The sequence below is a fragment of the Prionailurus bengalensis genome, chromosome D1, assembly GCF_016509475.1.
Source record: "Prionailurus bengalensis isolate Pbe53 chromosome D1, Fcat_Pben_1.1_paternal_pri, whole genome shotgun sequence".
NCBI classification, from domain to species: domain Eukaryota; kingdom Metazoa; phylum Chordata; class Mammalia; order Carnivora; family Felidae; genus Prionailurus; species Prionailurus bengalensis.
Genome location: NC_057346.1, coordinates 21,444,027 through 21,458,336, shown reverse-complemented (window position 1 = coordinate 21,458,336; position 14,310 = coordinate 21,444,027). Strand labels below are relative to the sequence as shown.

General features: G+C 38.5%; 1 protein-coding gene across 1 annotated transcript; it reads right to left on the bottom strand.

Annotated features, from left to right (window-relative positions):
• Positions 1–280: 280 nt before the first annotated feature.
• Positions 281–3,279, bottom strand: LOC122482515 (olfactory receptor 143-like). Its single transcript, XM_043578836.1, has 2 exons — positions 3,268–3,279; positions 281–1,216 (listed from the first exon to the last, which is right to left on the bottom strand). The coding sequence occupies exons 1-2, from the start codon at positions 3,277–3,279 to the stop codon at positions 281–283; spliced, it is 948 nt and encodes a 315-aa protein (XP_043434771.1).
• Between the last annotated feature and the right edge of the window lie 11,031 nt (positions 3,280–14,310).

Below are 14,310 nucleotides of genomic sequence, written 5' to 3'. Positions count from 1 at the left end.
AAGCAAAGTGGGAGGTGGTTTAAAAAGGAAGTATGGATTGGGCTGAGTCTTAGAACATGATGTTAAGAATAAAATTCAAGTCAGTATGGGACTGAGAGTAACCATGAAATTCAATAATGTTTGCACGTTTAATTGACATGTTTACAGAGGATTAAGTATTTAAAACAAAAAAACTTGTTCTGAAAAAAATTATGAGGACATGTGCACACACACACACACACACACACACACAACAACTCAGAAACAACACACACCAACAACTCAGAAACATTGATTCTGCTTAGTTTGCAATTCTCTTCAGGGTTTTTTTCAGAGCACATTTGACATCCTTGTTCCTTAGACTATAGATGAGGGGGTTCAACATGGGTATTACATTGGTGTAAAATACTGAGAAGAACTTCCCCTGGTCCACAGAATCAGAAGGAGAGGTCTTGAGATGTGTGAACAACCCAGACCCATAGAACAGACCCACAGTTACTATGTGGGAGCCACAGGTGCTGAAGGCTTTGGGCCAACCCTGAGCTGATGAGACACGGAGGACATTGGACAGGACCAAAGCATAAGAAATGAAAATAATGAAGCCAGATATTATGACAACTGTGCTCACAATAATGGAATTCAGCAACTCACTGGCATAGGTGCCACTGCAGGAGAGCTGGAGGAGGGGGAAGATGTCACACATGTAATGGTTGATGATGTTAGAATCACAAAAGGACAATCTGACCATGTCCCCTGTGTGGATCATGGCACCAGCAAACCCCATCACGTAAGAACCAAACATCAGCAGAGAACAGACCTGAGGGGACATGGTGACCGTGTACACCAGAGGTTTACAGATGGCCACATAGCGATCATAGGCCATGGCTGTCAACACATAGCACTCAGAATGCACAAAGAAACAGAAGAAAAACAGCTGAGTCATGCATTCTGTAAAGGAAATGATGTTCTTCTCTGAGACAAAGCTCATCAGCATTTTAGGGGTAATGACCAAAGAGTGGCAGAAATCTATGAAGGATAAGTTGAAGATGAAAAAGTACATGGGAGTGTGCAGGTGAGAATTCAGGCATATTAGATTAACTAGGCTCAAATTTCCTACCATAGTGACCACATAGTTCAGTAAAAAGAGAAAGAAAAGGGGTAACTGGAGCTGAGGTCGGTCTGTAAATCCTACCAGGATGAACTCTGTCACTGAAGAGTCATTTTCCATAGCCATTACCTGCCAGGGTGTGATCTGTGAGAAAAGGAGAGGGGTGTCACATCAGGAGAGGATTCAGATCCTTTGTTTCTAGAATAAGGCTTTGTTCTACGGGAGCTTGAGTCTGGCTGTAGTGACAGCACCCTGGAAGAAGAGCCAGGGCAAGGATTCTCCACCTTTAACTTTTCTTTTCTCATTTGTCCTTTTCTTCCATGTTTTCAGATCTCACCCATAACTCCTAACCTCCCCTGGGCTGACACAAACCAGGATGAAGTGATGGTCACATGTGAAAGCAGTATCTTGACGAGATGAATAGGCTGGTCAAGGCCATACAGACAGAGAACAAAGGAGGCGACAGTTGGACGTGGGACCACTTCCTATGAAAATTCTTGAGGCTCTGAGACAGTAAAGTCACTATGATACCCACTGCACGCACTGTTCAACCCACTTTCTCCCTTTTACCTTTCAGAAACTCAGTACCTGGCTTAATGAAAGTGCTAAGAGGTAAAAAGGCTCAGAGAGGTTAAGTAACTTGTCCAAGATCACACATATAGTAACTGGAGGAATTTGAAATCCCCTATCATCCTGAACATCTCCTACCCATTCCCTTCATCTGGTCTTACCTCAAAATCACAATAAATTGTTCAGGAAGGACAGGTGGTCTTCCCACACCTCTTTACTGCTGCAGCTGTGAGAATGAAAACATGAGAACAGAAAGACTCAGCTGCCCAACTTCCTTCTGCCTGGAGACCTCACTACTGCTAGACACCTAAGTGTTTTCCTTTCACTTTCCTGAAGGAGACAAAGCCTCTGAAAATGGAGAAGCCAATATCCCTTGCTTGTGGATTTGCATAAAATGTCTTTGGGGCAAGGCAAATGCATCAACTTTATGTCTCCAAATCATCAGCGGGCTAATATTGTGAATTTATCTTATTCTCCATGGATCTCAGCAACTTGTTTAGAAGCTTGGAAAACAAGGCTCATTTAGCATCAAAGTTTGACCAGGCTCCTGAGGGAAGAAATTATTGAGCCTATGTTTACATCCTTTGTCAATATATTAACACTGGTTCCTTTGAGACTCAACGTTCTCCACGTTATCAGCTCACATTAAGAATTTCAAATTTTCCATGCAGGGAGGAAGTAGCCTCCTTTGTGCTCCTAGTTATCCTAGAGCTCGTGCTCAATTATAAAAGAGGAGTGTTCAGGGGCAGAGCCATTGCCATTCCCAATACTTTTTTTTTGTTATTGTTCTGTGATTGATATAGTATGTGTCATAGCTCTAATACTTTTGGTGTCTTTCACATCTCTAGAAAAGTGTAATAGAGAAATGTTAAAAGAATGAGATCTAGAGTCAAATTAATCAAGCTTGAATTCAAATTCTTCCACTTGGTATGTGTGTGATCTTGGAAAGATTACTTAATCACTCTGAGGCTTTTTTACCTCATTACAGTATAAGTTTAATAATAATTCCTACCTTCCTAGATTGTTTGAGGATTAAATGCATAATCTCTAGCACATTTTAGGGAAATTCTTGGTATAGGGTAAGTCCTAAGTAAGTATTAGGTTGCCTTTCTCTTTATCCTTATCTATATCTATAGCATGGTCCTCTTCCCCAAGGTACCCAACTATTTACTAGACATCCCCACTAAACTGAGTTCACCATCTCCTTGTGGTCCCTTGTGGTCTCCTCTTGCTATCCTTTTATATGTTAATGGCACCATCCTTTACCGAGTTAGCTAACCTAGAAATGGGTTATTATTCAGGGCTCCTCATTCCCACTAACCATTACCATCTTATCTTCAAAGTTTACATAATTCTATTTCCTTAAAATTCCTGGTTTCTTACCCCTCCTGTTCACTGCATTGCCTCTGATACAGCTCTCTTCCCTCAAGTCTGGAATATTCTAAAAGTTTTCTTAACCTGGGGTCACACCATCACCCTATATATTAGCTTTTTATTGTCGTATAATAAATTACCACAAACTTAGTGGCTTAAAAGAACACCCACTTATTAGTCACGGTTCATAAGCAGGTGAGACGTCTGGTATAGAATGTCATGCTTTTTACAATTACACCCAAAACCATAAAATACCTAGGAATAAATCTAACCAGAGAGGTGGAAAATCTATACACTGAAAACTATAGAAAGCTTATGAAAGAAATTGAAGAAGATACAAAAAAATGGAAAAATATTCCATGTTCCTGGGTAGGAAGAACAAATATTGTTAAAATGTCAATACTACCCAAAGCAATCTACATATTCAGTGCAATACCTATCAAAATAACACCAGCATTCTTCACAGAGCTAGAACAAACAATCCTAAAATTTGTATGGAACCAGAAAAGACCCGAATAGCCAAAGCAATCTTGAAAAAGAAAACCAAAGTGGGAGGCATCATAATCCCAGACTTCAAGATGTATCACAAAGCTGTAATCATCAAGCTGGGACAGTATGGTCCCAGCACAAAAACGGACACTCAGATCAATGGAACAGAATAGAGAACCCAGAAATGGACCCACACACGTATGGCCAACTAATCTTTGACAAAGCGGGAAAGAATATCCAATGGAATAAAGACAGTCTCTTCAGCAAGTGGTGCTAGGAAAACTGGACAGCGACATGCAGAAGAGCGAACCTGGATCACTTTCTTACACAATACACAAAAATAAACTCAAAATGGATGAAAGACCTCAATGCAAGACAGGAAGCCATCAAAATCCTCGAGGAGAAAGCAGGCATAAAACTCTTTGACCTTGGCTGCAGAAACTTTTTACTCAACACATCTCTGGAGGCAAGGGAAACCAAAGCAAAAATGAACTACTGGGACCTCATCAAATTAAAAACTTTTGCACAGTGAAGGAAACAATCAGCAAAACTACAAGGCAACCGACAGAATGGGAGAAGATGTTTGCAAACGACATATCAGATAAAGGGTTAATATCCAAAATCTATAGAGAACTTATCAAACTCAACACCCAAAAAACAAATAATCTAGTGAAAAAAATGGACAAAAGACATGAATAGATATTTCTCCAAAGAAGACATCCAGATGGTGAACAGGCACATGAAAAAGTGCTCAACATCACTCATCATCAGGGAAATACAAATCAAAACCATAATGAGATACCACCTTACACCTGTCAGAATGGCTAACATTAACAACTCAGGCAACAATAGATGTTGGCAAGGATGCAGAGAAAGAAGGTCTCTTTTGCACTGGTGGTGAGAATGCAAACTGGTGCAGCCACTCTGAAAAACAGCATGGAGGTTCCTCAAAAAATTAAAAATAGAACTACCTTATGACCCAGAAATTGCACTACTAGTTATTTATCCAAGGGATACAGGTATGCTGTATCAAAGGGGTACAGGCACCCCAATGTTTATAGCAGCACTATCAACAATAGCCAAAGTATGGAAAGAGCCCAAATACCCATCGACTGATGGATAAAGAAGATGTGGTATATATATATATATATATATATATATATATATATATATATACACACACACACACACACACACACACACACACACACACACACAATGGAGTATTACTCCACAATCAAAAAGAATGAAGCCATTTGTAACTACATGGATAGAACTAGAGGGTATTATGCTAAGGGAAATCAGTCAGTCAGAGAAAGACAAATATCATATGACTTCACTCATATGAGGACTTTAAGATACAAAACAGATGAACATATGGGAAGGGAAGCAAAAAATAAAAAATAAAAACAGGAGGGGGACAAAACAGAAGAGACTCATAAATATGGAGAACAAACTGAGGGTTGCTGGAGGGGTTGTGGGAGGGGGGGATGGGCTAAATGGGTAAGGGGCTTAAGGAATCTATTCCTGAAATGATTGTTGCACCATGTGGTAACTAGCTTGGATGTAAATTATAAAAATTAAATAAATTATAGAAAGAAAATAAAAAAGAATGTCATGCTTGATTCTCTGCCCAGGCTGAAATCAGTATGTGGGCAGGACTGCATTTCCTCCTGGGGGCTCTGGGGAAGGCTGTTTCTAAGCTCACTCAGGTTGCTGGCAGAATTCAGCTTCTTGAGGTCTCCACATCTTTTCTGGCTGTCCGCTGGGGGTCACCCTCAGCTTCTAGAGGCTGCCTGCATTCTTTGTCCTCTAGCCCCCTCTTTTTCAACCCAGCAATAAATTAACACAGGAATCCATCTTGTGCTTTGACTCTCTCTCTGATATATCCCCTTCTGCCACTAGCTTGATAAATACTCTCTGCCTTCAAAATGTTTGTGTGGTTAGATTAGGCCTACCCTGGTAATCTCTCTATTTTAAGGTCAGCTATACCATATACTATGGCACAGTCACTAGAGTGATATCTCATTATACTTACAAGTTCCACCCACACTCAAAGGAGAGAGGATTATACAAGGGAAAAAGTCATTAGGGAGACATGTTTTAGAATTCTGCTGACCACACCATCTTCTCTGGATATCTATTCCTACATTTTATATAGAATTACCTATAGAGAATGCAACATTCCCTTGCCTAAAACCCTTCCGCTTGTTTCCCAACACAAGTGCAAACCTCTCAGCCCGTCACAGAGAGCTCTCTAGAGTCCGCTTCCTAACTGTGTCCACAGATTTATCTGCCATGTCTCCACTCCTTGGATTGTACTCTCCAGTAATACTGAGGCGTCTCAAGTTCCTCTCATACATTCTGATGATTTCTTGACTCCATGTTGTTTCTGCCTGACATGCCTTCTCCCTTCTTCTTCACTTGAATACCATTTACTTATTCTCCAAGACTCAGGCCTGGCATCATTTCTGATAGAACCTTTCTGACCTCTTCCCCTGTCCCCACTCTCAGCACCTCAGGTGCTTTCTCTGTGTGTTGCTGAGGCGGCTTGTGCATGCCCTCACTTACACACAGCGAGCTCACCCGTGTACCTTCGTTACACTTGGACTGTACATTCCTGAGGGCAAGGGTTCAATCTTACTCATTTTTATCCATGCTGCTATTAGCAGATCTCTTTCTTCCCCTTCCTTCCTTCCTCCCTTCCTCCCCTTTCCTTCCTTTTTCTTTTCCTCTCATCTTTAACTCTGTATTTCTAAATAGCATGTAGTTGCTTCTTGATTGGTGAGAAGCATTCACGTGGGGATCTGACTATTTTTTTTAAAGACTTTCATGGAGCTCTCCTATTTTTACCTTTTCCTTCACCTCTACCATCGGAGGTGATTTGTGCCACCACATTCCTGAGCATATGGAAGATGACGTAGCATATCATATTTGTTTCTACCATGCAGCTTAGAATTGAGCTTCCTGGGGATTACTGAGTCAGTTACTGATCATTCTTCTGCTTTCCAGCTTTCCAAATGTCTTCCTACCCTTCTTCCCCCTACGGTTTTCCTTGTCCCAGTGGGTTTATGTAACATACTTGTGCTTCTCATTTCTAATGCCTTTATTATCATTCCAGTGGGTTTTCAGAAAGTAAGAGTGGTTAAATACATAGGCTCAATCTGCTACCTCTAATCAGGAGCCCTATTGGTATATGGAAAGTGCTATGTAAGTATTAGGTTGAATTCCTAAGGTGATGTCTGGGAGCATACAAAGGCTGCATAATTCCATGGGCAAAAAGCACCTGTGTCCCTGCTTAGAGAGGGTATTGGCCCTGAGGTTTAAACTCCTCCACACACAAGTCAACTGATTATTTTAGAACTTTACTGATTCATTTCATTCAAGAAACATCTCTTAGAGGATTTAAGTTGCAAGGTACTTGGAGCACAAAAAGCAGTAAGATACAGATCCTGCCCCTTGGTTCTCTCAGTTTGATTAGAGAAGCAACTGAGAATTGTGTAATTTATGGATAACAGGTGTTAGTCACAATACTAAATTCTTTTATTAACTTGCCCTTTATAATGTTCACAACTACCTGAGACAGGTGTCTCTGTTTCACATGTGAAGAAACCAAAGGTAGGGTTAAATGATTTTGGCCAAAGTCACAACAACTAATGGCAGAGCCAGGACTCAAATACAGATCTTTCATAATGTAAGATTAATTTCTCTTACGATGCTATGCAGGAGAAAAGAGTAAGCACTGTCATAGAAGTCTACACAAGGTACAGTAGTGACAAGTATTGATTAAAAACCTTTTCATTATGATAATTACTTTTCATTTTAAGTAAAATCAACTTTACTCAAACAAAAAAAGTTCATTTAACTGGTAAGTCCAGGGATGCATTTTACTTCAGACTTGACTAGATGCAAGGGGTCACAGAGGTTGTATCTCTCTCTTTCAGTTTCTTGAATGTGCTTGGTTCTACGTGGCTTTCTTCTCGGAAAGACTTTCTCCATGTATAGACAAGAAGACTCCACTTGGCTCCTCCTGACTATATCTTTGTTTTTATTACTCTGACTCAAGTCATTAATAGATCGTTCCTTTACTTGATCTTATATTAGCTAAAATTTCAAAATAGACCTTACTAAGAGTTGGGGCACAACTCAAGGGAAAATGGCTTACCAAGAGACTGTATTAGACTAGCCTGTGTTCTGGGGCTTTATGACCCTTGCCCATCTACTCAGATCCCACAAAAGAGAGTAGCTCTTATCTGGGTACCTACTTTTGTAACTTCCAGTTGTCAACATGTGGCAGGGCATCAACTTTAACACTCTTCATCCAAGACTATCCCTGAGGTATTTGGGGCTTTGGGAGTCCAAAATGAGGACGGAAAATGAAAAGAGAGAAAAAGAAAAAAACATCTATATCTGCTGCTCAATGCCTATACTTTTAATTTAAGTCTTCTGTTGAAAAAGATGCATCTTTAAAGTGTGATTGACACCAAGAAAATGAACCCACCCTCCACTGCACAACTCTGGGAGGGATTTCAATAGAATATTGTTCTCAGGTAAAAAATGGAGAGAGCCAAATCCAGTGAGGAATCCTACTCTTTTCTTGATTTTACCTATTTTTCCTCCTTTCCCTTGTTCTAATCTTTAAGATTTTTATTTTTTGTAAACCATTAAAATACAAATTTTATTTTGTTATTTGACTTGTCTACTTACTAACGTCTATTATTTCTTTACTCCAGACAGGGTACCTTAAGAATTTTATTTTATTTTTCTTCTCTGGAAGTACCAAGAGGTACCACATCAAATTGCATATCCTTTCATTCCTTTCCTGTATATCTTGCTCTGATCTATTAAGGCACATTTTTTTCTTTCTCAGAATTAGTGTGCACTTACTCTTTCTGACTGTGGTTAAAGATCCAATTAGATCCATCACAACTGCCCTCTTCTCTCTTCCCCAGTTTTTTTTTCCCTACCTGCCCTTGCTCATTGCAAAAGCTTGAAGCAGAGTAGGACTCAGAGAGACTGCTCCCTGGGAACTGTAGTTTCATCTTTTTCAAATTTACAGTTATTTTGAAGTTTGGGTATTTCCTATCTTTGGATAATGCTATGACTATATTGTTTTTATGGTGTTTTATTTGTTCTTCTTAATGTTGTGTGTTACCTTTACCAGACATATTGGCAGGTGCAGACCTAGGCAGCTGCCATTTTTTTTTGGATTCCTGGAAGTCCTTTCAGAAATATTATCTTTGAAATTCTGTATATGTCAAAGAGCTGTATTGTATTGATTTGAAGATGGTTCACTTCTCAGTGAACTCAGAAAGATTATTTTGGTTTTAGTTTTGTTAAAAACACTATTGGTCATCATTTAAATTTGTGTTCTCTAAGAAAAAGTAAATATTCAAAAAATTATCAGAATACTGAAAATAGGATAATTATGACTATTGCTATTTTTCAAGATGGCCACCTTGTAAATAACTACACTGTCATATAAAATATAGATGTTTTCTTTTGGGAATGAAGATCTGAAGAGTGTAAGGAATTACTAGGTCAAAATAGATTATATGAGGAGTCCTAAATCTGTTAGACAAATTGAATTAAGTAAGTAATCCTTTACACACACACACACACACACACACACACACACACTCACATCGTCAGCCCCCAATGGCTTCATTGGTTAATTCTACCAAACATGTAAGGAGGAAATACTACCAATTTTATGCCAATTCTTTCAAAATATAAACAGAGAGAAAATACTTCTCAACACATTTTATGAGGCCATAATAACCCTGAAACTCAAATGAGACAAAGAATAACATGAAAAAAAATACAGCAATATCCCTCAGAAACATAAGTACACTTTTGCTTTTATTTATAATGGAATACTACTTGGTAATGAAAAAGAATGAAATCTTGCCATTTGCAACAATGTGGATGGAACTAGAGGGTATTATGGTAAGCAAAATAAGTCAGTCAGAGAAAGACAGATATATGATTTCACTCATATGTGGAATTTGAGAATCAAAACAGGTAACATAGGGGTAGGGAAGGAAAAATAAGATAAAAACAGAGAGGGAGACAAACCATAAGAGACTCTTAAATACACAGAACAAACAGGGTTGCTGTAGCAGAGGTGTGTGGGGTGATGGGTCAAATGGGTGATGGACATTAAGGAGCACACTTTTTGGGATGAGCACTGGGTGTCATATGTAAGAGATGAATCACTGGGTCCTACTCCTGAAGCCAAGACTATGCAGTATGATAACTAACTTGAATTTAAAAAAAAAGAAACATAAGTACAAAAATAATTTTAAAATATAAGCTAATTTGGAGTGTCTGGGTGACTCAGTTGGTTGAGAGTCCAATTCTTAATTTCAACTTAGGTCATGATCTCGATCGAGGCCTACATTGGGCTGTGTGCTGATAGCTTGGGATTCTTTCTCTCTCTGTCTCTCTGCCCTTCCCCTGCTTGTGCCCTCTCTCTCTCAAAATAAACGAACTTTAAAAAAAATTAACTAATCTAGTATAACATTCTATAAAAAGGATAATGCATTATGACCAAGTGGGGTTCATCACACAAAATTAAATTTGCTTTCACTTCTTTTTTTTTTTTTACATTTATTTATTTTTGATAGAGAGAGACAGAGCACAAGTGGGGGAGGGGCAGAGAGAGAAGGAGACACAGAATCCAAAGCAGGCTCCAGGCTCCGAACTGTCAGCACAGAGCCTGATGTGGGGCTCGAACTCATAAACCGAGAGATCGTGACCCGAGCCGAAGTCAGATGCTTAACTGACTGAGCCACCCAGGTACCCCCCCTTTTTTTTTTAATTTTTAAAGTTGGTTTCACTTCTGAAGGTCATTCAAAAGAATTCATAACATTAACAGAATAGAAGAGAAAATAATGTGATCAACTATGATAAAATAAATACTCATTTATTATAAGAAATCAGAAAAATAGAAATAGAAAAGAAGCTTCTCAATTCAGCAAAAGGCATTTATAAAAGGTCTACATCTAACATCACAGTCAGTGGTAAAGACTGAATGTTTCCCCACAAGATTGGGATTAGCTAAGATTGTCCTCTCTCTTTTGCATTTGGTGAAGAGGCTCACTCTTGAAATAGCATAAGAAAATGAAATAAAATTCCAGCAGGTAAAAAAAGAAAAAAGATAATAAACATTATTCACAGATAATATGACTATTAATACAAAAAATCCTAAAAAACCCACAAAACCAAAATACTAGAACCAATAAGTGGACTTAGCAAGGTCTCAGGATACAAAGTCATTAAACACAAATCAATTGCACATAAATTGACATAAAATAAAACTCCTGTCCCAGAGGCAAGACAGGAACAGCTTCATGGTGAATATGAACAAGAAGGAGGAGAGGAAAACATTGATCAGACTCTTCCTATGTTTCAGGCAGTGTTCCACTATTTTACATGCAGAAAGTTATTTAATCCACACAATTCTTTTCATCTTATAGATGTAGATACCAAGGCTGAAAGAGGTTCCATAACTGATCTAAGATCTCACAGTTAAGAAGTATAGAAACCCTCTGGATTTAAATTCAGAGAGACTTGAAAGTCACTCCCTTACCCACTTTACTACAACCAACCACAACCTCAGGCTAGTAGAAGCACTGGGCCTCTCTGCTTTCCTCACACTAACATCATATCCACAACCATGTTCTGTGATGTGGGTACTGATGTTACTGGTCCTCAAGGCCTGCCCCACCCTTACCTCTTATCTTACCTCTGCATCTACCAAGTTGGGAGTAGGGGATGCTGATGGGAGAAGCTGAGAATAGGGGATGCTGATGGGAGAAGCTGGGAGAAGGGGATGCTGATGCAAAACATCATGAACTCCCATTGTCTTACATAAAGCTCAACACTTTTTGAAGCATCAACAGTTCTCAGATTTGGTTTGATTTCCAGAGTGCCAAAACTGTTTTTGCCAATTCTGTCCAAGTTTATGGATGCTATAGCAGAGGAGATTTGCTGAACTTCTCACTCAGCCATAGCTGGAAGATACACTGACATTCTTTTCTGTTTGACTTACCCATCTTTTTCAAAAAAAAAAAAAAAGTAAACTGTGTGACTTCTAATAATTTTTGCTGGAAAAATACAAAATTGCAGCAAATGAGTTGATATTATATGAAACCTGTTTCATAAGTCGTGATTTAATTAGTGAGAAAGCCAATAGTGATATCGCTTGCCAAAGAGGAAGCTAGTTTCTTGTCTTTTGAGAAGTACAAGGATTATACAAATTTTAATAATTGTTAAACACCCTAAAATCTTATATTCTTAAGTTTAGTTATGTTTATAATTTATACTTTAACCCATTGACAGATACATGTTTTGTCAGGTAGTTTAAGGGTTTATGTGGACAAACAATAGAAAGTGACCATGATAAAAAGCTGTATGTCAATTATATCTCAATTAAACTGGAAAAAAGGTGACTCTAGCTTTTTTAAAAAGAAAAAGTTAATAGAAAGGACATTGGGAATTGAGAGATTTGATGTGAAGTTGGAAAACCAAAGTTGGAGAATAGGCAGGACCAAAGCAACTCCAGGGGTCAAGGGCAGGAAGCATTTCAGACTTCAGGCCACTCTGATGTTGCAGGATCCCCACCGTATTTCCTATCACTGACTCAGCCTTGGACACAGCTGCAGCTACATGAATGGTTCCCAGTTATCTCACTTTGTTCCAGGTCAAAATCTTAGATAGGAGTTATGGGTTTGGTTGAGTCTGGGTCAACATGCCTGTCCTCTGTCTGCCAGGGAATGTTGGGGCAGAACTTCTCTCCCTCTTGGATTCTATAGTGGAACGTCGAAGGTTGAGTGCTATATCATACCAAGATGACACATAGTAAGGATTCTGTCTAAGCGTGAAATGAGACTCTTGCCCATCTTCCCAAAAGATAAACATGTGCAAATGTGCATTCCTATTTGTAGAAAGGAAAAAATTATATTTTCAAATCTACAGAGAGGTTTACATAAAATCAAATATTACATATTGGGGGGAGATGAGAGATTTGTGCTTTTGTAAATAACTTTTTATTTAAAAATAATTGTGTGTTTATAGAAAAGTTGCAAACATAGCACAGAGGATTCCTGTATATACCCTTCATGCAGAGTCCCCTAGTGTAAAATTCATACATACCCATGGTACACTTCTTAAGGGTGAGAATAACTTCAGTACAACTCTGCTAATGAAAATACTGATTTTAACTTGGATTCTCCAGTTTCTATTGTAATGCCATATTTTTGTTCCTGGATCCAATTTAGGAAGCCATACTGCTTTTAGTTGATATATCTCCTTAGTTTTCTCTGATCTGTGGCAATTTCTTAGTCTTTGCCTTTTTAATGACAATAGTAATTTTGAAGAGTGTAGATCAGATATATTATAGAATGCCCTCATTTGGCTTTGTATACTACTTTCTTATGGTCATACTGGAAAATAATGTAGAGTTAAGAGTCTTTACCAACGCATTATAACCAAGCCTATATGATATCAACTTGACTTATCACTAGCAATGTTAACTCCGATCAACTGGTTAAGGTGGTGTCAGTTTTCTTCCTTGTAAATTTACTATTTTTCCCTTTTCCTATTAAATTCTTTGGAAGCAAGTCACTATGTCCGGGAAAGAGGAATTAAATTCTACTTCCTGGGGAAGAGTTAATCTAGATATGTATTTTTGAAATTCATATGGATTCACGGATATTTACTTTATTCTTTGGATTTTAACCCAATAATGTCATTATTTATTTTGTTCTCCAAATAGTTCTAGCTTTAAGAGCTGGTCCTTAAGAGCTCCCAGGTTAAATTCTATGAACTTTTGATGACTCCATCTTCTCTCTAAAAATCAACTTTTTTTTTTTTATAACTCTCTGACACTATAAGATGTTTCAGAATCATTCTGTAAATTTCCTTGGTCCAGCTCTAAAATGTATCAGTCCTCCAAGGAGCCCTACTTCTTATTACCAGAGGATTTTATTCAGAAATAAGATCTGAGTGCTAGATATGTTCATTGCTGCTAGGGTATCACTGCTTCCAGGCCCTCTTGAAGCTGCCTTGACCCCTCTGGCCAACCTTTAACCATTAGCAAGCACCTTACCAGTGTGATTGATTAACTAACCTTTCTCGGTATATCTATAGATCATGCATTCTTTCCTAGAAAGAACAAAACTCCCATGCAGCTCAGGAAACTAAAACCAGACCCCCTTGACAAACCCCTGTAATCAAGGGCAGGTAATCAAGTAATCGAGAAATGTTACTGACCATTGTACTCTCTTTATTGATTAACTGCCCTAAATTCTTTTAAAAACCCCTGGGCCAGGGAGAAACCTTGGAGTTGGCCTTTGGGCAGAGTCTGCCTTCTCTTCAAGAGGAATAAAGCTCACATTTCTTTCCAATCAAAACTCTATCGGCTTTTTGAGCGACAGGCAGCTAAACGTGGGTTTCAGTAACACTCTCAGTGGAAAGAGGTAGGAAATACGTGTATGTATTCAAACTCTTGTGTGTATTTCCATATTTAACTATCTCTTTATCCACCTATCTTAGTATATATTTAATAGAAACACGAATTAATGCCGTTAGCTCCAGCTCTAATCTAGCCACACAGGACTCATTACAGCCTCCCTCTTTTGCCTATTTGTAACTTACTTCTGTGACAATGGGAAACCTGGCTCCATTATCTACCATTTATTTACTTATTTGACTAGATATTGTAAATTGAAGGTAAAAAGAAATGTATAAAGCATGGTACTTTAGTTGCTAAATTTGTCCTTCTC